Raw genomic sequence first — 24,060 nt, 5'->3', positions numbered from 1 at the left:
AAAAATTGGCATCACATTAGCTATCCTCCAGTCATCTGGTACAGAAGCTGAATTAAATGATGGGACAAACCCTAACTGTGGTATGTAACTTAAGTAAAAAACATTCATTCTGGAATGACTCTTTATATATCAGTATACAATGGAATCAGTATACAATGGAATCTTTTAAAAGGTATATTGATAGAATTATATCTCTTTTTTTTAATCAAGAGGATGAGATTCTTATGTTTGGATTTTTTCCTTCTCTTTGCGGATTAGTAGATTAACGGTGCTGATTAAAAGTAACAAAGAAAGGCACTGAATTGCATCTTTGAAAGCACCAGCATGTACCTAAATTATATGAAGTATAGCTGCTATGTGAATAAAGCTTTCACTTGCAAATTATTACATAAATGTCAGACTTTCCTTTTCTTCCCTCACTACCAAATAGTCTCATTCTTCACTTTGCTGTGTATATATATCTCATTTATTAATGTTAGTGGGTGCTACATGGAGGTTATACTGAACCTGTGGATTTCACACGCAAGTCAGTAAGAAAACCTGGTATGCAAATAGCAATAAACCATAAATCTCAGGCTCAGTATATTGTGTTATACCATTTATACATTTAACAGATGGTAACTGTAAATACTGGGATTAAAAAAACTAGCACATTTATTTCTTGTTAGGACGATGCCAAACAAATGCATGGATTAGCTGCACTGCAGTGCTGCTTTTGTTATAAGGTTAAATAATTTGGGGAGAAAGAGATTTAAATTAGCTCCAAAAATGGATTGCCAAAAGGCTGATACCTGGTGAAAATGAAGTGATCTAGCTGATCAGGCCTCAGTCTGTGAATTAATATCCCCCCCCCCCACCCCACCCCACCCCACCCCCGGCCCGAGGTCTCTGTTAGGATCATTGAGAGAACTGAGTTATGAGCTTGTAAGTGTTGAAATGAAGCAGTGATTCTAGGGACAAGGAAAATATCCTTTAGAGATGCTCATATTTTTAGTGGAAATTACAGTTTTTCTTTCTTCACTCTGTTGAGCCACAGGTGTCTCAAATGGGGATGATTCTACCTCTGTTTTGACCTTGCCATCTATCTGAGATACATATTGCAGATAAGGTTGGAAAAAACTTCTGCACTTGGAATATTTGCAAGAATGCAAAGACTGGGAAGCAGTATCCCCTCTGGACAGAGGGAAAGGGGAGGACCAGTCAATCAGTTAAATAATGAGTGTCAAGAGTGCAATGTTTGAAAAAAGTCAGGGGTTGCTCCAAGTTGCTGCTCTACAGGTCTCAGGTTCTATTCCATTCCTGAAGCAGGCTGAAGATGCATGCTCTGGGGCAATGTGTGGAGTACCTGGAGTATTTCCTGACATTAAAGGACAGGCTCACCAGCTACCCCATAAAAGGTGGAGCAACACTGTGTGATCTTTTTAAAAAGTCTCCTTGATGAGAAGGCTTGGCCTTTTGATGAGCTGGGTACAGACACAAAGAGACAAAGAGACAGTCTAAAGGGTTAGGTCTTGTCCAGGAACTAGAGCAAGGCTCTAGAAACATCCATGAAACATAGCTTCTTCTCTCCCGGTGCTGAGTGTGGCCAACAAGTTAACTGACTGATTCAGCTGAAACACCAAAACCACCTTAGGGATGTACTTAGGGTGCAGCCTCAGAGCCACCTTGTCCCTTTGAAAAGATGTGTAGGGCGATCCAGCTGTAAGGGCTTGGAGCTCATTGACACACTGCACTCAGGTGATGGCCACTAAAGATGATGTATCATAAAATCTGGTAGCGGCTTGAATGGAGGCTGTATAAGTTTCAGGAGGACAATGCTGAACTCCCATGTAGGAGTCAGGTCTCTAGCAGGTGGGCAAGTATACCGGAGGCCCTTGAGGAATCTGGATGCTGTCGGATGTGAGAAGACAGAGTACAACTGTATTGGAGCGTGACGTGTATATATCTGCGAGACGGATCTAGAGAGAATGAAATGCCCATCCAACTTGTTTCAGGTGCCACATATAGACAAGGATCTATGGTATCAGATCCTCAACTGGGTCCAGATTATGATGGACTGCCCATATACAGAACCATTTCCGTTTGCAGGAGTAGCTCTTCCTAATAGATGACTTCCTGCTTTGCACAAGGATTTTTTAACCTGTCAAGAGCAGCCTCTGTCAAAGGTGCTCAGGCAGCCAGCAACCAGGCCATCAGACGCAATGACTCTCATTCAGAGTGCAATATCTGGCCTCAGTTCTGGGATAACAAGTCCAGGCAGCTCAGGAGTAAGATGGGCATGTGTAAGAGGTCTGATGGCCAGAATTTTCTCAGCCTGTAGGGAGCCATTAGAATAAGTGTGGTCATGTCCCATCTCACTTTGGAGATCGCCCATCTCACTTTGGGGAACAGGGAATCGGGGGGAAATAGGAAACCTGGTGACTAATGTAGCAGGAAGGAGTCTGGCAAAGAGCCTGGGCTTGTGCTGCCTCTAGAGCAGAAGTTTGGGCATCTGACATTGTCTTCTGTAGTGACAAATCTATTGTGGGAGTTGCCCATTGGTGGAATATCGACTCTATGATGGATGACTTCAGTGACCACTCATGGCTGGTTATCTCCTCCCTGCTTAAGAAGTCTGCCAGGTTTTTGGTAAGTGCACAGCCAGTGGCGTTACCTCATGATGATGACACCAAGTTCACAGCCTTGGTAGAGAGGGAATGACCAAGGGCCTCCTTTCTTGTCTATGTAGTGCCTTGTGGACGTGTTGTCTATCAAGATTTGCACCATGGATCCCCACAGGACAGACAGGAATGCTATACTGGCCAGTTGGATGGCCCTGAGTTCTAAGATGTTTATATGTAGCTTCAAATTGTCTTGGGACCAGGTGCCTTGGATCTGCAGATGATGCAGCTGGGCACCCTGTCCTGCACCTGCAGTGTTTGGATTGAGAATCTTCGCTGAGGAGGCCAGCTAGAAGGGGACCTCCTTTCCTAAATTCTTTGGGGCCAGTCAGCAAGAGAGTTCTTGTAGGATTTGGGGAAGGACTGTGACTTTCCTGGTCATGTGATGTTTAATCAGGCCATACACAGAAATCAACCAGATGTAAGGGCCACAAATGAAGTCTGGCAACTGGCCTCACATATGTGCATGCCGACATCTGTCCCAAAAGCCCCAGATACATACACACTATTGTTGTTGGGTTCCATCTTAGGCCCCTGATCAGTGAATGAAGAGACTAGTACCTGTCGTCTGGCAGAGGTAGGCTTTCACTGGCTGATGGTTGAACAAGTTCCTATGAACTCCATCATCTCTGGGGGCATTAGAGATGATTTCTCATAGTTCACAAGGAGTCCTAGATGGGAGAATAGGCAAAAGACGTACTCCAGGGCTGCTGCTGTTCTCCAGCTTGGACCTGCCTCTGTTTAGCCAATCTTTCAGCTACATCTAGATGGTCATTCCCTTTCTCCTTAAATGCAGTGCCTCCACTGCCAGGCATTTTGTTAATGCTCTCAGTGCTGTGGAGCGTCTGAAGGGCAGAACTCTGTATTGATAATGCATGGGCCTCACTTTGAAGCTGAGGTATTTCCAGATGGACAGCTATATAGAAGTACGCATCTTGCATGCTGAGAGCCATGAACCAGTCCTGAGCTTAGGGAGATGGAATGATGGAGGCAGGAATTAACATCCGGAGCCAGAGACAGCATATGTACTTGTGGAGTCTCCTCTGGTCTAGGATTAGACAAAGACCACCTTTCTTTTTCAGAATAAGAAAACACTGGGACTAGAAGCCCCTTCCCATGAAATCTGGTGGAACCTGCTCTACAGCTGCTTTTGCTTATTACAGGTTCTTGTGAGAAGGGTCCCTGAAGAAGGATGGGGAAGAGAAGTGATTGGAAGGGGACAAAGGATGGAAATGATGGGGTATGACTAGGCAATGATCTTTAGAATCCATCAGTCCCATTTCATGGTAGACCATGCCCAGTGGAATGGGGCAGGGTGGTTTCTGAAGTCCATGTTCTCTGGACTGGATGTGATGTGACTCCCAACAGTCCTGTCAAATTTGTTGATGTGCTGTAGGGGCAGAATGTGTTGCTGAGGAGAACAAAGCCCTGGCAACTCCTATTGTATCTTGGCTTCTTCTTAGTATGGTACTCAGGTTGCCTGGAGCAACAGGATGGGACCTGTCGTCTCATCTGAGCTTGCGGACAGTATGGCTTGTACTACTTTGCACTCCCCACATAGCCCCTTACTAATAGTTCACAGGACATTTTCTGGGACTGTAACCTGGGAATGACTTTGTAAAACATGAGACAGTGGTGGATAAATTGGCACATGGATATATTAGTAGATATGCATGCTACATAGGTCAGTGGGAGAATTGCCTGCATATCTTGCACTGTGCATTTTTATTCATGCCATAGAATAAGAGGAAATCTATGCATCACAACATAAACTTGACAAAACATTTTTCTAAACTCCACATGCTCCTTCACAGCTCATCCATGTACTGACTACAGATCATTGATTGATATACAAAGTGATATGTATTTGCTGCAGGCAGTAAGGGTATCCTTACACCTCGTTACCAGATATAATCCCAGGCAAACAGGAGACCAGCCCAGTATAACAAAGCATTTCACAACAAAAACCACAAAGACACATTTTATATTATTTTTATTGAAATATTCTTTTCCAGTTCACCTGGTTTCCTTTACATGTTTGTTGTCGCTTCTTGGTTCCCTGTTACAACTCTCAAATGCTTTATAAAGGGGATCTGCTCATTTGTTACACAGCTCAACAGTCAACACATGCTAGCAGGACTTATTCACTTAATTTAATTATCTTCCTCAAATGGCTTCCTTCCTTGCCTTCCTCAAATGGCTCTTCATTTGATGTCAGACCAATTGTACAGGGTTGAGATTTGGCAACCTGAAAGAAAGAATTTGATTCATGAACTCCAGTTTCAGTTACATAGTGCATGTACAGTACAGGGAACTACAGTAGATCTTTTAATTTGACTTTGTTGCTTATTTCTCACAAAGAGCTGAGTAGCTGGATAGTAGGGTGAGTGTCTTGAAGTTTGATAACTAAAAAGCAGTTAAAATGGATGAGGGAGAAATGGGGACTCATGGAAAATAGTGGGTGGAACTCAAAATGGAACAAAGGAGTTGGGAAAGTGCCAACCTCTGTCCCTTAAAAAACAGCCAAAAAAAATGGGGGGAGAGGAACGAGTGAAGTAAAGAAAGAAACAGAGAGGATAGAGAAACTGCAGTAAAGTGTAAAAAGAGAGAAGGGTGGGGAGATGAAAAGGAAGAGAAATGAACATGGATTTTAAAAAGTGGCAGAGAGAGACAAGGTGAAAGATGTGTCACTAGCTGCCAGAAAATTCCCTTCCCCACCATGATTCTTACTTAATATGCTTGATTGAACTTACAGATACTTTTAAAAGGAAACTGTATCCTTTGTCCTTCCCTACTGCCAAACTTGATTCTGATAAGCTCTCTTCATGAATGTATCCAAGGTCCTGACAAAGTGTAACAATAGCGGAACACAGACCTGTCCTCCACAATCATGTCAGAAATGACCTTTACAATGGCACTGTTTGGGTGACAGGAAAAAGTGAATGGCTGCAACATCACATCAAGGTAGAGTAGAACAATTCTATTGAGTGTGATTACAAGTCATTCTCACACATCCCAAATACTGAAAAGTAATGTCAAATATAGTACCTTGCACGAATGAATGGCTTCCTCTTTGCTGCTTCCTCATGTAATGGCCTACTGAATTGTCTCCTAAGGCAAGAGGCAGACATTAGGATTCCCATGTTCTCCACCGTGTACAAAATCTATTTGGCTGTTGTCCCATTTCTTAGATCACTTCTTAGATTTCATGTTAATTCATCATCTTGGTTGTTGCTTCTCCATATAAACGCAGATGATAATCTGTAGGGTTTTGGTTACCAAGCACTGTGCAGCACAGGAAATGTTGTATGAGCAGTGTCGGATGTTGAACACAAATTTCTGGATACAGATTGTAGCATGGGATGGTTGGTATTGAATCAGCATGCTGATAGTGTCCTGAGCAACATTAAAAACCTGGCAGAGAATCCAGTCTTGGAATCCTTCAAGATCTCTACAGATGGAATGGTGGGAGACATCACCCAGGCATCATGATATCTCTACAGGGCCGCATTGTAATAGAATTAGTTGTTACGAAGGATAGGGCCACTCCTGGTTGTTAGTATTTATTATATGTGTCGAGGTAGAACTTAGAGGATAGGGTCCCATTGTGCTAAGCACTCTACAAGAATAACAAAAACATGGTCCCTGCCCAAACATTTACATAAGCTTACTTAATATCCATGAGGACAATGAACACAGTATTTTCCATGAAGAGTGCTGAAGAGTTGATGACTTAGCAGTGTTAGATAAAGGATGCAAATCCTTATAATTACTGAAAAGCTAAGTTGGTGGGCTAATAAGGTGAACTTTGGGGGCTCACTGGGAGAGAGACCTTCAATGAAACCTTGTACGTAAGCAGCAGAATTGGGTAGAGAGAAAAATACTAAAGCTAAATGGTGAGGGCTGTGAGAATATAAAGGATACAATGCACAAATTACTAGTAAAGTCACCATAACGACTCATGTGGAAAATGTATAATTCTGCTCCCAGAAAGCTAGACAACATTTCACATAAAAACAGTCATTAGAGATCATCCAACATGCTCTGCAAAGCATGCTTTCAAACACCAAGATGGCCAACACAAGTCAGATTTACACATATCTGTTTAAAAGAAAATAAACAAGTAAGAGAACAAATAAAATCTATTTATTTAAAGAAAAAGTGTGTAAAATATTGAACTTAGGACAGAGACCTTCTCTCAGTATGTCGTGATATGACACTAAGCCTTGGGACTTGGAACTTGGAGTCACAGACTTGTAAATCTTTTATCCCTCAGGCAATATTTTACAACTATTATCTTCAAAATCAGGCACTATTTAATTTATGTATCGATGAAAAACACACAGGCATATATTTTACATCCATTTATGAAATCCCAAGCATAGGGGAGTTAAGTAAAACATTGATCACATAATATTTATCAAGAATGCATGCACATTTCTGTATTCACATAGGAGTTTTATAAGGAATTGCACTGAATAAGACTCTTTTTACTTTCACTCTTATATCTATGAGTTACTCAAACATCACAGAAGTTGATCTTTTTCACTACTACAGTAAACTCAGCCAACCCTAGAAAATGTGTCTATCACAATCAATTTATATATGTGATGCGTAAGCATAATCTCACCTGTCATGGTGTCTTTCCTGGAAGTGTGTTCTCCTTTATTACCATGGTAAGCGGCATTTGTTCCAGTTGATTCATAGTCTGCTTTCCTTTCTTTTAGGCCGATCATTTCCCGAGGTGAGGCTGGGGCACTTGCTAGATAGTAAAAACAAATAATTTTTCTCCCCTCACACCACTGCAAGCATATTTTAACTCTGGGATAAATGATTTAGTAATATTTACATTTGTTAATATATACTAATTAAACTGTGTAAAGTGCATGGACAGAACTGGATTTGGAAGAGGATTAGAGGTGTTGCTATTTCAAATATATGACAAATATATTAAAGGGGGAGTCAACTTTTAAAAATTGCATTTTTGTCTGAGCATTTTGTTCTTTCTCTCATTTATATGTAACACCTAAGATGATCACAATGAAATGACATTAGCAACAATTTTATTTTTCTTCATCCTTTCAATTTCTTTAATTTGTATATTTGACAACATTTTTTGTATAGTCAGTTTCACTTTTCCCAGTATCATCAATTCCTGCTTTGTTGAAAAGACGTTTGTAACGATCAACATGGAGCAGAAAAACCTTTATAAGACTGATTCTTTGTTTTAATACTTGAAAATAAATCACACGCATGGAATGGTTATGAGGGGAAAAAGGCGTTAGTATGGAAAACATAACTTTAACTCAAAAAACAAGATACATACAAATGATTAGGTAATGCTCAATGCTTGAAAGTAATTCCAATCATTCTGATTCTCGTAGTATGGGTATGATTATCTGTGTATACAGCAATGACCATTAAAAAGTCAACATCTACTAAAAATTCCAAATAATCATCACAATTAATTCCTATTCCAGACGATGAAAAACCTGTGGGATTTCATGGAGCAATTCTTTTTAATGGTGACCTGTCTGTCTTTCTGATTAAACTGCAGTAACATCATTAAGAGTACATCCACACTGCCGGCAATAAAGTCGCTACCGTCAGATTAACCTATCTGGATCAACTGAGCAGCAGTGAAGACCCACTCAGTCGCTCCAGAAGTCGACGCAATAAAACCACCCCCTCAAGTGGCGCAGTGCAGTGAAGACACCGCGCAGAAGGGAAGCACTGCAGTCGACGGGAGTTAGGCAAGCTACTCTGTGTAGCTTGCGTAACTCCAGTCGACTGTCACTGAATCACCAGGTGAGTGTAGACCAAGCCTTAATTATCTAAAGCAACTATATATGGGCACTATATTTAACTGCACTGCTGTCTGTACATAACAAACACGCTGATTACTGCAGTATTTAAATGACAAATATGTTAATAAAGGTTAATGATAAAGTGTTCATAAAATAAAGAAATGTTGGCTATTAGGTCAACAATTAGGATTTATTAACATATTTCTTAAACTTTTATTTCCCCAAAGCCAGTTTAAGAATAGAGATTCTTTTCTTCCATGGAGAGCCTATTTCCAGTTCTGGAGTCTTGCTCCCAAAGATAAGAAAAGTTTGATTAAATATTTCCACAGGATAATGTACTTTCTCAGCCTTTGACAAAAGTTAATCCTAACAAAATGAAGCCCTTGACACAGTTCCCTAAGGTACTCTGGATGCTGCAGGGCTTCACATTTTCCAGTACTTCATGCTACACATTCCCCAACTCTGTATATCAGTTGAAGTTTTCTAGCAGGAAGAAAAATTTCTGATTTTTTTTTCAATTGTTATTAGGCATTTACATTTCTACATGTAACCAAATCTAAATGGTTCTGAGGATTTTTAGTTTCACTTATACAAAAGCACTAAGAATATTTAAAGAGGAAGGAACAAAAATAAAGAAGGTTCCTCCCCACCCCTTTTCTGCCCAGAACAATGGTGAAGGGAGACTTTTATTTTAATAGCTCAGGTAATGGCAAGTTTGCTCTTTGTTTTAACAATTGCTTAAAAATTAGGAGGCCCTTTTTATGGAAAAATAATGGGAATAATTGATAGGGAAAAATAATTTAATATAGTTCTTGCTCTTTCATTCTCTGGCTGGAAATCCAAAAGAATCTTCTTTCAGAACAAATAAAACTGCCTCAAGTTTAGAAATGTTATCACAAATGTGTTTCATCCTGGGCAGCTCCACTTTTATGTGTGATCAAATCTAACCAGAAATCAGTCAATCTGCCAGCAAAGGACTTGCAAGGTTAAATCTTTATTAAAAGGATGTCAGCAGTATTATTCTCCCTAGATGCTACCAGCAAGAAAGAGCTGTTGTATTATGGTGGACTTCGTAAGGTTTTTAGTGATAACTGCGTTTTTGATTGCTGTTAAACACATGGCAAAATGATCACTACTGCAGTCTATGCTTACTTCAGCTGACAGTGAATGACCATCACACACAAGGGAGCCTGTTTCAGGTGAATAGCGCCCTGCTGTTATATCCGTTAACATGATTTTCCTGAGGCCCTTCTTGCTGCTTCACAATTTTAAATAGAGCAAAACTCATAGGTTGCATTAGCCAATTTCCCAAACAGGAAAAAGGAGCCTCTAACTCAAGGTGCTGTGCTAACAACTAGAGTGCAGCTCCATACTGAATTATACCATGCATACTTCTGCATTATGCCAACATCTTCCCTTTTCACTCTGTATTTTATCTTAGGAATCTCATTGAATCTCCTCTTGGAGACCAGAAATTTGACCAAGCTGGGTAAATTCAATAAAAAATAAAACTAAAAAAACCACACCAATGGGGATTCTTTTTTAAACATCCTGTTTTGGTGAGGAGATAGGGACAGAAAAAAGCTTCTATCCAGATTTTAATGAATCAAAGGATTCTATATATTCAAATCTGGGTACAATGGTGGAGGAGGATCACTGTCCATATTGATACTGAACTTCCCAGTAAGCTCTAGTGTTACAACAAAGAAATGTCCTATCTCAAAGTCTTCTTATAGTTATTTTCAAGAAGCTCAGGCCCCATTTAGGCACCAAAAGAAGTGGAGAGCTGTTCAAAAGCTCAGCCCCTTGAATGATGAGTCCCTTTGAAAACTGGCCAGAAGTATCACAAAGAGACATACACCCTTGAAAATCTGACCTTTATATAGCTGCTTAAATGGAATCTGGGCTCTTTTGAAAAAAATGACCCCAAAAGTACATGCTGAAAAATTCAATAATTGCCCCTGATTTGTTATGTAATTTTGGCCCCAAAATCTAAATTTTCCCCAGACGTACATACATGTAAGTTCCACTGAAATAAATGAGGGTTCTGTGTGCATATATTTAAGGCAGAATGTCTCAATAATTATCTAATCTAGATTCGTAACCATGGGCAAAACACTGGACAGAGGTAAAAATGCAAGGATAGCGTTTGAGCAGCACAGATCTCTGGTGAATGAATGCTGTTACAAAAGTAATTTTCTCCAAGCATTGGTATTTATTTTTTCCATTTTGGTCTCAATATCAGAAGAGGTACTAATATTTCCTCTCATGACACAAACTTGAATAGGTGAACAGAAAGGCAAAACCTCTGGCCCTCACAAAATCAATGCACATCAGAGAAAACCCTGCCTTACGTTTCTCAGCCTATGGGGTGAGGCTTAGAAGTGGTGTATGCCTAGAGTTGGAAAATTTCAAAATTGTGATGAAAAAAATTAAGGGAAAATGTTAATGAAAAACAGAAATCCTGGCTTCACTGAAATAAATGGCAAAACTCCCATTGACTTTAATAAAGCCAGGATTTCACTCCAAGAATTTATCAGAAAGTATCATAGATTTAGACTGAAAAAAATCAGACCAATTCAAGTGCACGTCCCTAGCTCTTTTCAAAGAGATGAAGTAAAGAAAGACTAATGAGAGATAAAGCATTCTATGACAGCGGGGTATTGGTTGTACCTCTCAATGACTTCCCAGCACTCTTTATAACTTTCTACTACTTAGGAAACAAAGTGAAATATTACTTATGGCTGTTAATTTAACAATGCTAAAACAAGAATTAAGATCAAAAGTTAGTTTCAGTTAAAATTTTGTTTAGGGCAGAAGTAAAACCTTTGCATTTGTTGCTTTGTATATCATTTGGATCCCACTCCTTTAAATATCTGGTTTAATGAAAGCAAAGCATGGTAAGGAAATTTCCTTTCCTCACATTTAGAAAAGGTGTTTGATATATTTTCAGTAAGATACTGTAATAGCAATGAATAATAGCATTTTCATGTCCTCCTTATCATGATAAAAAGTGGACATTTATGATTAGTGTCCCTTTATTTTTGATAATGCTATGTTCATTACTTAAATCAAGAGGAGAGAAATGTGTTCTCTGGTGTCATATCTGTTCTTTTCCCATGAGATTGGCATTGTTTTACTAGAATTTAACCTTTAAAAGGTATGTTAATACATAATTTTTAAAAAAGAACATTCATCTGTGATAATGGATTACTCTGTATCATTGCTATAGTTTACAAAAAAATTTCTGTAAAAACCCATGCACAAACCTTAATCTTTGGTGGTTTCCTCCAGGAGTCCTAATTTACACAGTTTTTTGTTGTTAGGATTAAGGGAACAATTTTGCATCCATACAGAATTTTGATTAAATTTACTCTCTCTGTTTGCAACCTCTGGATTTACAGAACTAATGTGAAGCAGAGGACTGTGCTTATGTATGTATCCAATAAAACTGGGGATTGCTCTTAAACTGATTGTCAGTAATTCCACAGCTATCTATCTACCAGGACTCTGACATCATCAAAAAGACCCAATCAGAATCAGAATTTGGCTTTGGACAACAAGTATCCTCAGCCAAATTCTAACAGGACAACGTAAAAAACATAACTCCAAAGGGGTGCTAAGACATTGCTAAGACATCAAAACATGTTTTATTTTACACATGCCTGGTCATTTTAAGCATGCTGCTTTTTGTACACAGTCAAATTATAAGACATAACTATCTCTCTGTTCCCTGCAGGAACTATATCTATTCTCCCCTGTGTGAGCAAGAGCTCTCCACCAATTATTCAAATCCACAAGTGCACTCCTGCAGAGTTTATACTAGAAGCAGTCAGGGTTTGTCTGTTTGAGTGATTGATTGGATCCAGGTGGGGCTAATTGCGGGGGCGGGGCTTTGAGGGGTAAGAGCAGGGGGGCAACTGCCCCAGCCTTATAAAGGCAGCCAGCTGCGAAGCAGCTGAGCGGTGAACAGAGGGGCGGCTAACAGAAGGAGAAGGAGGGAGTTTGCCTGGGAGTTCCCCCGAGGAGAGAGCCCACTGCAGGTGTTTGCCTTTCAGGCATTGCTGAGGAGGCTCTCAGACCAGAGATATGGAGATGGAGCGATCTGTTGTTGTCACCTGCACTGGGTGTGCTATGTTTGTCTTCCTCCCCCAGGATAGAGATGACTTCATCTGTACCAAGTGCAGGCTGGTTTCCTTATTGGAAGAGAAGGTTAAAGGACTAGAGGCCCAAATGTCAACCCTGCGGTGCATTACAGAAAACAATGTCTTTCTCCATCAGGCACAGGCAGAGGGTAAGCAAGATTCAGAGAAGGCCGGGCAGGCGAAAATGAAGAACGGGGAAGGAAATTGGCAGCATGTGACCTCCCGAAGAAAGAGAACCCATGTGCCCACCATGCAGATAGAAGTAAGGAATCGTTTTCATCCTCTCTGCACAAGTACTACGGCGGAGAATGATTTGGAGGACCCTTCAGAGGGAATGGATCAGAAGGAGACCCATTTGATCAGAAGGCAAGGGATGATTTCTCCTAGGGATGGGGGTTCCACGACCACCATTCCCAAGAGGAAGAGAAGGGTGATGGTGGTCGGGGACTCCCTCCTAAGGGGGACGGAGTCATCCATCTGCCGTCCGGACCGGGAAACTAGAGAAGTGTGCTGCTTGCCTGGAGCTAGGATTCGGGATGTGACGGAGAGACTGCCAAAACTTATCAAGTCCTCAGACCGCTACCCCTTCCTGCTTCTCCACGTGGGCACCAATGACACTGCCAAGAATGATCTTGAGCGGATCACTGCAGATTATGTGGCTCTGGGAAAAGAGACAAAGGAGTTTGAAGCGCAAGTGGTGTTCTCATCCATCCTCCCTGTTCAGGGAAAAGGCCCAGGTAGGGACCGTCGCATTGTGGAAGTAAATGCGTGGTTACGCAGGTGGTGTCGAAGAGAGGGCTTTGGATTCTTCGATCATGGGATGTTGTTTCAGGAAGAAGGACTACTAGGAAGAGACGGGATTCATCTAACGAAGACAGGGAAGAGTATCTTCGCAGACAGGCTGGCTAACTTAGTGAGGAGGGCTTTAAACTAGTTTCGACGGGGGACGGGGACCTAAGCCCGAAGGTTAGTGGGGAAGAGGGACACCGCAAGGAAGCAGAAGGAGGAGGGGGCAGCAGGGGAGGCCTCCCGATTCATACTGTGAAAGTAGGCCAGTCGGCTACTTATCTCAAGTGCCTGTACACAAATGCAAGAAGCCTGGGAAACAAGCAAGAGGAACTGGAAGTCCTGGCACAGTCAAGAAACTACGACATGATTGGAATAACTGAGACTTGGTGGAATAACTCTCACAATTGGAGCGCTGTCATGGATGGGTATAAACTGTTCAGGAAGGACAGGCAGGGGCGAAAGGGGGGAAAGTTTCCAGTTCACAGGGCCTGATTCTCATGGGAGACTTCAATCACCCTGATATCTGCTGGAAGAGTAATACAGCAGAGCACAAACAATCCAGGAAGTTTTTGGAGAGTGTCGCTGACAATTTCCTGGTGCAAGTGCTGGAGCAACCAACTAGGGGCCGTGCTTCTCTTGACCTGCTGCTCACAAACAGGGAAGATTTGGTAGGGGAAGTAGAAGTGGGTGGCAACCTAGGCAGCAGTGACCATGAGATGGTCGAGTTCAGGATCCTGATGAAAGGAAGAAAGGGGAACAGCAGGATACGGACCATGGACTTCAGAAAAGCGGACTTTGATTCCCTCAGGGAACTGATGGGCAGGATTCCCTGGGAGGCTAATATGAGGGGGAAAGGAACCCAAGAGAGCTGGCTGTATTTTAAGGAGACCTTATTGAGGGCACAAGAGCAAACCATCCCGATGTGCAGAAAGAATAGCAAATATGGTAGGCGTCCAGCTTGGCTTAACAAAGAAGTCTTTGGCGAACTTAAACGCAAAAAAGAAGCTTACAAGAAGTGGAAGCTTGGTCAGATGACTAGGGAGGATTATATAAACACTGCTCGAACGTGCAGGAATGAAATGAGGAAGGCCAAAGCACAATTGGAGTTGCAGCTAGCAAGGGACGTGAAGGGGAACAAAAAGGGTTTCTACAGGCATGTTGCCAACAAGAGGAAGATTCGGGAAAGTGTAGGCCCCTTAAAGAAAGAGGGAGGCGACCTAGTGACGGAGGATGTGGAGAAAGCTGAGGTACTCAATGCCTTTTTTGCCTCTGTCTTCACAGACAAGATCAGCTCCCAGACTGCTGTACTGGGTGGCACAGAATGGGAAGGAGGCGAACATCCCGCAGTGCTGAAGGAACAGGTTCAAGACTATTTAGAAGGATTGGACATTCACAAGTCCATGGGGCCGGATGCAATGCACCCGAGGGTGCTGAGGGAGTTGGCTGAGGTGATTTCAGAGCCATTGGCTATTATCTTTGAAAGCTCGTGGCAACAGGGGGAGGTCCCTGAGGACTGGAAAAAAGCAAATATAGTGCCCATCTTCAAAAAAGGGAGGAAAGAGGATCCGGGGAACTACAGACCGGTCAGCCTCACCTCAATCCCTGGAAAGATCATGGAGCAGGTCCTTAAGGAATCCATTTTAAGGCACTTGGAAGAGAGGAAGGTGATCAGGAACAGTCAACACGGATTCACCAAGGGAAAGTCATGCCTGACCAACCTGATTGCTTTCTATGATGAGGTGACTGGCTCTGTGGATGTAGGGAAGGCGGTGGATGTGATATACCTTGACTTTAGCAAAGATTTTGATACGGTTTCTCACAGTATTCTTATCAGCAAGTTAAAGAAGTATGGGTTGGATGAAAGGACTATAAAATGGATAGTGAACTGGCTAGAGCATAGGGCTCAACGAGTAGTGATCAATGGCTCCATGTCTAGCTGGCAACCGGTCACAAGTGGAGTTCCCCAGGGGTCGGTCCTGGGGCCGGTTTTGTTCAACATCTTTATTAATGATCTGGAGGATGGGGTAGATTGCACCCTCAGCAAGTTTGCGGACGACACTAAGCTGGGGGGAGTGGTAGATACCCTGCAAGGTAGGGATAGGATACAGAGTGACCTAAACAAACTGGAGGATTGGGCCAAAAGAAATCTAATGAGGTTCAACAAAGAAAAGTGCAGAGTCCTCCACTTAGGAAGAAAGAATCCCATGCACAGCTATAGACTGGGGACCGACGAGCTGGGCAGCAGCTCTGCAGAAAAGGACCTGGGGGTAACAGTGGATAAAAAGCTGGATATGAGTCAGCAGTGTGCCCTGGTTGGCAAGAAGGCCAATGGCATATTGGGCTGCATTAGGAGGGGCATTACTAGCAGGTCACGGGAAGTGATTATTCCCCTCTATTCGGCATTGGTGAGGCCGCATTTAGAATATTGTGTCCAGTTTTGGGCCCCCCAATACAAAAAGGATGTGGACAAGTTGGAGAGAGTCCAGCGGAGGGCAACAAAAATGATTAGGGGGCTGGAGCACAGGACTTATGAGGAGAGGTTGAGGGAACTGGGCTTGTTTAGTCTGCAAAAGAGAAGAGTGAGGGGGATTTGATAGCGGCCTTTAACTACCTGAAAGGGGGTTCTAGGGAGGATGGGGCTAGGCTGTTCTCGGTGGTGGCAGATGACAGAACAAGGAGCAACGGTCTCAAGTTGCAGGGAGGGAGGTCTAGGTTGGACATTAGGAAAAAGTTTTTTACTAGGAGGGTGGTGAAGCACTGGAATGGGTTACCTAGGGAGGTGGTGGAATCTCCATCCTTAGAGGTTTTTAAGCTGCGGCTTGACAAAGCCCTGGTTGGGATGATATAGCAGAGGTTAGTCCTGCTTTGAGCAGGGGTTGGACTAGATGACCTCCTGAGGTCCCTTCCAACTCTAATATTCTATGATTCTATGATTCTATGAAATTGTCTATCGATACTGGAATTAGAAACACTATTAGGATTTACAGTACTCATTTTTGGGGGATGGAGGGCTGGGGAGGGTAAGAGTCCTTATGTTGCACCAATATAGAGTCCCTCCTTGTACTGAAAAAACAACAGAAAGCAGGAGATACTTGGAGGCAGATGTTCTACAGAAGCTCAGGGCCAGATTTTTCAAGCACTCAGCACTCACAATCAGGGTCAGATTTTCAAAAGGCACCCATCTAGGCACCTCTATAAAGAGCAGTTCCAGAGGGGTAGCCGTGTTAGTCTGTATATAGCAAAAACAAAGAGAGTCCTGTAGCACTTTAAAGACTAACAAATTTAATTTCTGCAGGCATAAGCAGACGTCTGACGAAGTGGGTTACAGCCCATGAAAGCTTATGCCTGCAGAAATTAAATTTGTTAGTCTTTAAAGTGCTACAGGACTCTCTTTGTTTTTGCTACATAAAGAGCAGATTTTCAAAAGTGCTTAATACCCAGACACTCCTATTGGGATACTTATGGCCAGATTTTCAAAATAGCTTAGCACATTGCCCTTGTAGTTTAAGACTGGACACCTAGATAGATGGTTAACAAAGATTAAAAAAATCACTTTTGCACTAGGGTGTAAGTAGTATATCTAGACATGTCTTACTGCTAATATCCTGGTAACTTTGTGAAACAGCTTCCATATGAGAAATAATTAAAAAGACTGAGACTGTTCAGCTTAGAAAAGAGACTACTAAAGTGAGGATATGATTCAGGCCTATAAAATTATGAATGCTCTGAAGAAAATGAATAAGGAAGTGTTATTTACCCCTTCACATAACACAAGAACCAGGGGTCACCCAATGGAATTAATAGGTAGCAGCTTTAAAATAAACATAAGGAAATACTTTTTCACACGATGCACAATCAACCTTTGGAACTCATTTCCAGTGGATGTTGTGAAGGCCAAAAGCATAATGGATGCAGAAAAGAATTAGGTAAATTGATGGAGACTATGTACATCAATAGCTATTGGCCAAGACGGGCAGGGATGCAACTCTATGCCCCAGGTGTCCTTAAACGTCTGACTGCCACAAGGTGGGATTGGACAACAGGGGATAAATCACTTGATTAATTGCCCAGTTCTATTTGTTCCCTCTGAAGCATCTGACACCGGCCACTGTCAGAAGACAGGATACTGAGCTAGATGGACCATTGTTCTAACCCAATATGCCATTCTTATTTTCTTAACACAAGCAGTTTAACAGAGCAAGCAGTGAAAAGTGAAGCGAAAGGCTGATAGGATTTTACTGTGTTTATTTTAAAAGACTTTATATTCATGGAGAATTACTTTCATTTAAAATAATGATATATTTTAACGTGGAATAAGTGGCGGAAAAAGAGGCCTCAATTCTACCTGTGAAAATGGAATAGATATCTCTGTGTAAGACAGAAATAATTATACAGTGGATGAAATAGCATTTAATTACAGTTTATATGTTCATGGCATTGATATTAGATGTGGAGTTGCAGTCAATCCTGCAAATACATCCATAACCAGGTGCTCAACTGATGAAAATTGGCATAGATCCATTGAGTTGAGTAGAGCTATGATGATTTACACTAGCTGAAGTTTTGGCTAACAGTAGAAAACACACATAAAAATAATTTGTGGTTTCTGTGACTAGTAAAGCAAACTACCCTGAGGCAACCGAGATTGCGAACTTCCTAATGCTAACAGTGAGCACAATGGCCCTAGAAATGTTCACTTTCTCAATCAGATAATCTTAAATGGCCAGTCGCTAAGGAAAATAGTGAATGCACATTCATAGTAACAGGTTACCTTGAATATTTTGTCTGTTCTACATTTTTACAAGGCATTCACACAAATAAAAAACATTCCTGTATTAAACAGATACACTGATAGGAATGAAAAATGTTTCCCACATGCTCCCATCATGGTTAATAATGCATCTAGAGCTACTGACAGAGCTTAACAATGCAAAATGACAGTAGAAGATTACTTCTCTGTTTACTTCAGCCCTGGAAGCATGGTCTTACCTGAGCGATTATTAGGAGACATGCGCACTGGAGAGATGGAGGGCGTGCGTGATGAAGAGTACGGTCTTTGCCGATCCCTCTCTATTGTTGAAGATGAGGCTACAAAGTGATACTGTGACCATCCATCCTGCATGAGGACAACATTAAACATTGGGACAGGTTTCAGTGACAAAGATGTGTACGTACAATACTCTATTTTATGAAAAGCATATTTTTATTTAATCAGTATTTTCACTGATTATTATGAATACTCAGTTACAGTAACCACATATTCGATCACAACAGTCACTCTGTTCGCCAGTGCGAGGCTGCTTTACTCTGCCTATTTACAACATGCCAAGTATGCTCAGCACTGCAAAATATAAGATGATGCTCAGGGTTTGTCTGTACAACAGGTAATGTCCTCTATGCAGAGTGAGAGGAGGGGGAGAAGGTGTGATTTCTAAAGTGCACTGACATGTTGAGCATTAATTGGTCGGTGCAGACCCTGCTGGTGCACTCTAAAAGTTCCCTAACATAATGCTGTTAAAGAACACCTTTGGAAACTATCAGTGTGCACCTCTAGGGTCCACATGGACCAAATAATGTGCAGCATGCTAGTGCATTTTAGAATTTACACCCTCTATAATGCACATTACCCCACTGTATAGACAACGCCTCAGATATTACAATGTAAATCCCCCCCCCCCCCCAAAAAAAAAAAAAAAAACAAACCAAACAAACAAACAAAAAAAACCCTACAATGGACACAAAGACACAATCCTTTTAGGGCTGTGCAAAATTATGCTGAATTTGAATACAATTTTAGGCAATTTCATTCTGCCCTTTTTCACTCCACTAATATTCACATTTTTCTGAAATTTAGGCAACTATGAAAAAATGCAAAATCATGATATTTTTCTTGTTTTCATAGTGTAAACATTTTTCCTTGAAAACAATTCTCTTGCAAAGAAACATTTTAATTTTGCAAGAAAATGTTGAATGGTTAGATGATGAGTGTTCAAGCCTTTTAAATTTTGGTGTAAGTATTTCACATACTCTCCAGTCTAGTTAGTACACTGAGACTGCTCAGCTGTTTGTTCATAACTAGGAAACAACAGTAGGTTCATTACAGTGTTTTATTATAATATGAAGCCCATTTTCCACAATAGTGTTTTCTCCAGGATGCACAGAAAAAGTTGCCCTCTGTATTTGAAATTGAAATGTCTAATGATATGAACATTTCTAAGTTAGTTGCTGCTGAAGTGTTCATATTATTGAAAATATTATTTGTGTAGGAGTCAAACATCGGAGATCCTAAAGCTGCTTTATGGTACAACATAACATTTCTGGTTAAATACTAAACAGTAAAACCTTTTCTTAAGCAATTAAAATAGCACGAAAGCATAATAAGAACAAAAATGCTCTTAGTAGCTCCGATATTGGACGTCACTATAATGTTTCAGGTGCCACAAAATATGTACTGATGATAAATATCTGCCAAAACTGTAATGTAAATATTCCAACTTGGCCACAAAATCTACTTGCCCATTCTTATGCTAACACTTTAATAGCCCTTTAAAAAATGCTTTCCAAAGACCTGATCCAACTCCCATTGACTTCAATGGGTGTTGGGTCAAGTGCCAAGTGAGGAGGCAATAAGAATTTTGCAAGGCTGATACAAGTATGATTAAAAATATACATTATCAAACACTGCTAAAAACTGGCTCCAGTTTCCCTCTTCATTTGGCTGTTTTGCTATATGAGAAGTAATTGCCACCATCTGTACTTTCAAAACACTCTGCTGAGGAAAAGTGGTGCTGCTTTTATTTTTTAAACAGCAAAAGCAAAGAAAATGATAACTTGGAATAGACACACTCAATGTACAATTAAAAGCACTGAATGCACATCTCTTCCCTCTATGTTGTTTGCATATTGCACGGGTATAAAGGTGGCTGTGTGTCAGCCATGAAGTTACAAAACATATGTTAAACAGAAAAATTAAAAGAGTGAAATTTGGGCCATAGCTTTTCATTGGAGTGACTCACTACAGAGCATTTGTCCATATCGGAAAGTCATGTTTGTTTCACAGGATCTGTACGTCCCCAGGCAACGAAGGGTCAGATAAGAAAATGTAGGGAGAAAAACAGACGGCCAATAAAGCACAGTAAGAATTATTAGGAAATGCCAGTTAATCCTTATTACCAATGATAAGGAAGCATTTTCTAAATCCAATCAATCATATCCAGCAAGCAGATGACTGAGAAAGTGTGCCCTTCAAGCTCTAGAGCTAGTGATGATGTTAAAAACTGATATTATTTTCAAGTGCATCACTACTGTTTTTTCTTAATGTTAAAACAAATTGGAAATGATCAGAGATTGCTTAAAGCACCTGGAGACATAAAATGAGAGCTAACAGTTGAAAGTCTTTGAACTCTCATGATGAATAGTTTTATTCCCTTTATCTCACCTATTTAACACCAACCATAGCTCAGGATCTTACACAATAGTCTTACAAAATTTTATACATACATTTCTACATTAACATTAACTTACATAATAACTCATCTTCTATGAGAATCACACCCTTATTACTTGTGAAATCTTTCATCCCAATGAGAAGCACTGATCCCCTCTCCTCTCCTTCCAGTCCCTTGTGGTTAGCAGTTCTCATGGGAATGGCAGCAGGAATGTCACAATGCACTCTGTGTTCTACATTTCTGATTATTTTATTTTAAAGTGACAGATCTGCTGGCGCAAGCAGAGGAGACGTGAGGGCAGAAGGGGGGAGCAGGCCACCTTCTGCAAAGATCTGATGTCAAAGGAGGGAAATGACCACCCAGAACTCTCTGCCTATAAATGAGGTGATTTTTGAGTGGCAGGTCTCTGGACCTTCTCATCAAGAGCAAAAGAAAACCTTCAAAGCTATGAAGCAAGCTTTCAGCCTTCCCTACAAGATCTTCAGCTCTTCCTACAGTGATAGTGAGCACACAAATGGAAGTGCATGCAGCCCTTGTTGAGACCTTCCTCATCTCCATCTCTATGAGGGATATGGTGGAAGGATCCTTAACCAAACTATGAAGAGCATCAAAAGATGGGTGCTTCATAGCACAGGTTGTATTGTAAGGGTTTTTTTTTTCCAGGTTTCACAAGAATGCGTGTTTTTTTGTTCATTTTTCAAAATCCCTGTCCACACTGGACACTGAAACTGCGCCAGAACCAAGCTGGCTACAAATTTGTTGGAAAATGTCTAGTAAGTACAGTTCTACTCCTTGTGGAGATGAACTTTCAAATACCAATACAGAGAGGGTGTTTTTGTTTTTTGTTGTTTTAGCAGAAGGAAATTCTACATGAACATGGCTTTTAACCTCCTCCTTTCTGTCTCACACACATATTCTCACATATAAACAGAGAAGAGCATTATTCTCACTAGCAAATAGAGACAATGAATATTAAAAAAATGAAGGTGTTAATTGTTCTTCAAATCTTTTCAAAAACCCATTTCATCCCGTTTAAAAATCAATTAACGACACTAGAGGCTTTAGGATCTTAAATGTTCCGTTCCAGCTGAAGATGGTACATTTTGTTTCATCTTCATCTTATATCATGGCATCTCTGGGAAGTATCCACAGCTGGGGTTGAAGTTGCTTTCAGCTGAGCAGGGAAAAATGGCATCACATACCTGAACACTCTCTTTCTAGCATTTTAATGGAAAGTGAACGTTATCCCTTCCTCCTGTACAGTACCACAAACTCTCCATAGCAGTGACATCTGGCGCCAATTTGGCAAAATTCCTGTTGGCACTTCAGAGAACACCAAATGTTTCTTCACCATAGGCATTGCAGTGGTTCTCAGCAGTGAAGGGCTTACATCTAGTCATAGTTGGACTGCTAGTAGATATGAAGTTTGTATGTGCAGGACTTCTTTCCCTTCCTCCCGCCAACTGCCAGTTTTTCTCTGTGCTGAGAGCAGCAGGTGCTTCACAGACTTTGCAGAACCTGACACTCAAAGTGCAATTTCAGTTGACAGTGGAACTTTTAGAATCTCCGGGATTGCAAGGCTCAAATGCTTTTAATTCCTCTTTGATTCATATTAATGTAGAAATACACAGAAGGGAAAATCTTAGAGTTCTGGGGAGACTGATGTGATTGATAGGGGAAGACTGGTTTTGGGCTAAAGCAAATAAATAGGAGTTAGGTGATCTGGGTTTCATTTTAGGCTCTGCCATGGACTCTGTGCAGCCTGGGACAAGTCACTTACTCTCGGTGTACCTCCTAATTACAGACACTGGGCTTGATTCTCCTCTCGCTGAAATTGGTTTTACACAGTGCAAATCCATTGCTCATTGGAGCTACTGCTGATGTACATTGAGGTAAGTGAGAACAGAATGAGGCACTATAACACCTACCTCACAAAGGGTGTTGTGAACTTAATTCATGTATCTTTGTAAAGCACATTTAAAACTTCCCCTATACAGGCACTAAAAGTATGTGCAAAGAATTACCAGCGTATGAGCTAGATACTCATTCAGTGTAAACTGGCACAATTCTACTGAATTACTTCAGTGGAGCTATGAGGATTTGTACCAGATAAGGATCTGTCCTAGAGTCTATCCTATGTGTCTGTTGTCCCATATCTCCACATGTTAGAGTCTATGTTAACAAAATTGCTCCATTTTTTAGTCCATCTGAAAATGAAAATAAAAGTTTTTCCATTTCTAGATTAAAGCTAAAAGATAATAAGGAGCCTTTTATACCCCGCCACCCCTAAACCTCTTTATTCAAAACCAAGCTATCATCACACTTGGTTTTATTGGAGTGCTACAGTTTTAGGCTCAGTGAAACAAAGTTATCCCAACCACTAATTCATTATGAATATCATTCTGAGCTCAGGTTTCTTTTGATTAGCCAGATCATGGTAGATACTACTGTCACTGTACGGTAAAGTTCAAATAGTGCTTCCTGGAAGATTTTTTGCATGTGTCTGACAGGCCGCCGTAATATCCCAAAAAATTAATACTTTTACTAAAATCTGTCATTAGCTCTCATCTGCTCCAACTAAAGACATTTCTTTCCATTTTTAAGGCAAACTGTTTCTAACAAATTCATTAAAACTATTCCCATCAACAATTCCAAAAACTATTAGTGTTAAATATCTAAACTAATTTTTAAGAGCCGAAAGGGAGTATTTTCAATTTAAGGTAGAAATAGATACCACCTGATGTGCAGGTTGCTTTCATTAGTTTGTTTCAGCTCTAGTGCCTATAATGAAATGTAATTAAATCGATTTGGACACTTAAAGGTATAATATGTAAGGGTTATCTCTAAAAACAATGTCTGTGTGCAAGTGCATTTCCGAAAACAATTTATCTGCCATCAGCCTGATCTATGAAAGGAAAAATGAGACAAAAAGATTTGACAAACTGGAAAGAAAATCAGTGTAATTCTGTTATTGATGGAATGCCATTGTTAACTGCCAGCAGTTAGTTAATAGGTAGCAACTGTGCACCTAAAGAAAGCATAAACAATCAAAGTAGGGTAATGTCATATCAGGCCCCAGCAGCTGTTCAGAGGTTCCACATTTTGCACCATATTTTTATTATGCCTATGAAGACTATCCATTTTTCCTAAGTAGTATTAAGGCACTAGGAGAAGGCATGTATTTATTGCAGCTAGATCAACATTGGCGTAT

The 24,060-nt window shown here is 40.8% G+C and overlaps 1 protein-coding gene across 3 annotated transcripts in view; it reads right to left on the bottom strand.

Moving 5' to 3' along the window:
* The window catches only part of CTNND2 (catenin delta 2), a 1,025,780-nt gene that overhangs the window by 9,624 nt on the left and 992,096 nt on the right, over positions 1 to 24,060 (bottom strand). For all 3 annotated transcript variants that reach the window (XM_067570033.1, XM_067570040.1, XM_067570046.1), the window contains 2 exons: positions 18,391 to 18,517; positions 7,291 to 7,422 (listed from right to left, as the gene is read on the bottom strand). In XM_067570033.1, coding sequence (XP_067426134.1) covers positions 7,291 to 7,422; positions 18,391 to 18,517 — 259 coding nt within the window. The remainder of the gene's footprint in view (positions 1 to 7,290; positions 7,423 to 18,390; positions 18,518 to 24,060) is intronic.

Source organism: Emydura macquarii, unplaced genomic scaffold (genome assembly GCF_026122565.2).
Source record: "Emydura macquarii macquarii isolate MOO-44397 ecotype Brisbane River unplaced genomic scaffold, CSIRO-AGI_Emac_v2 contig_320, whole genome shotgun sequence".
In the NCBI taxonomy this organism is placed as follows: Eukaryota; Metazoa; Chordata; order Testudines; family Chelidae; genus Emydura; species Emydura macquarii.
Note: the sequence above shows the minus strand (reverse complement) of the source record. Positions and strands in the feature narration are given on the sequence as shown.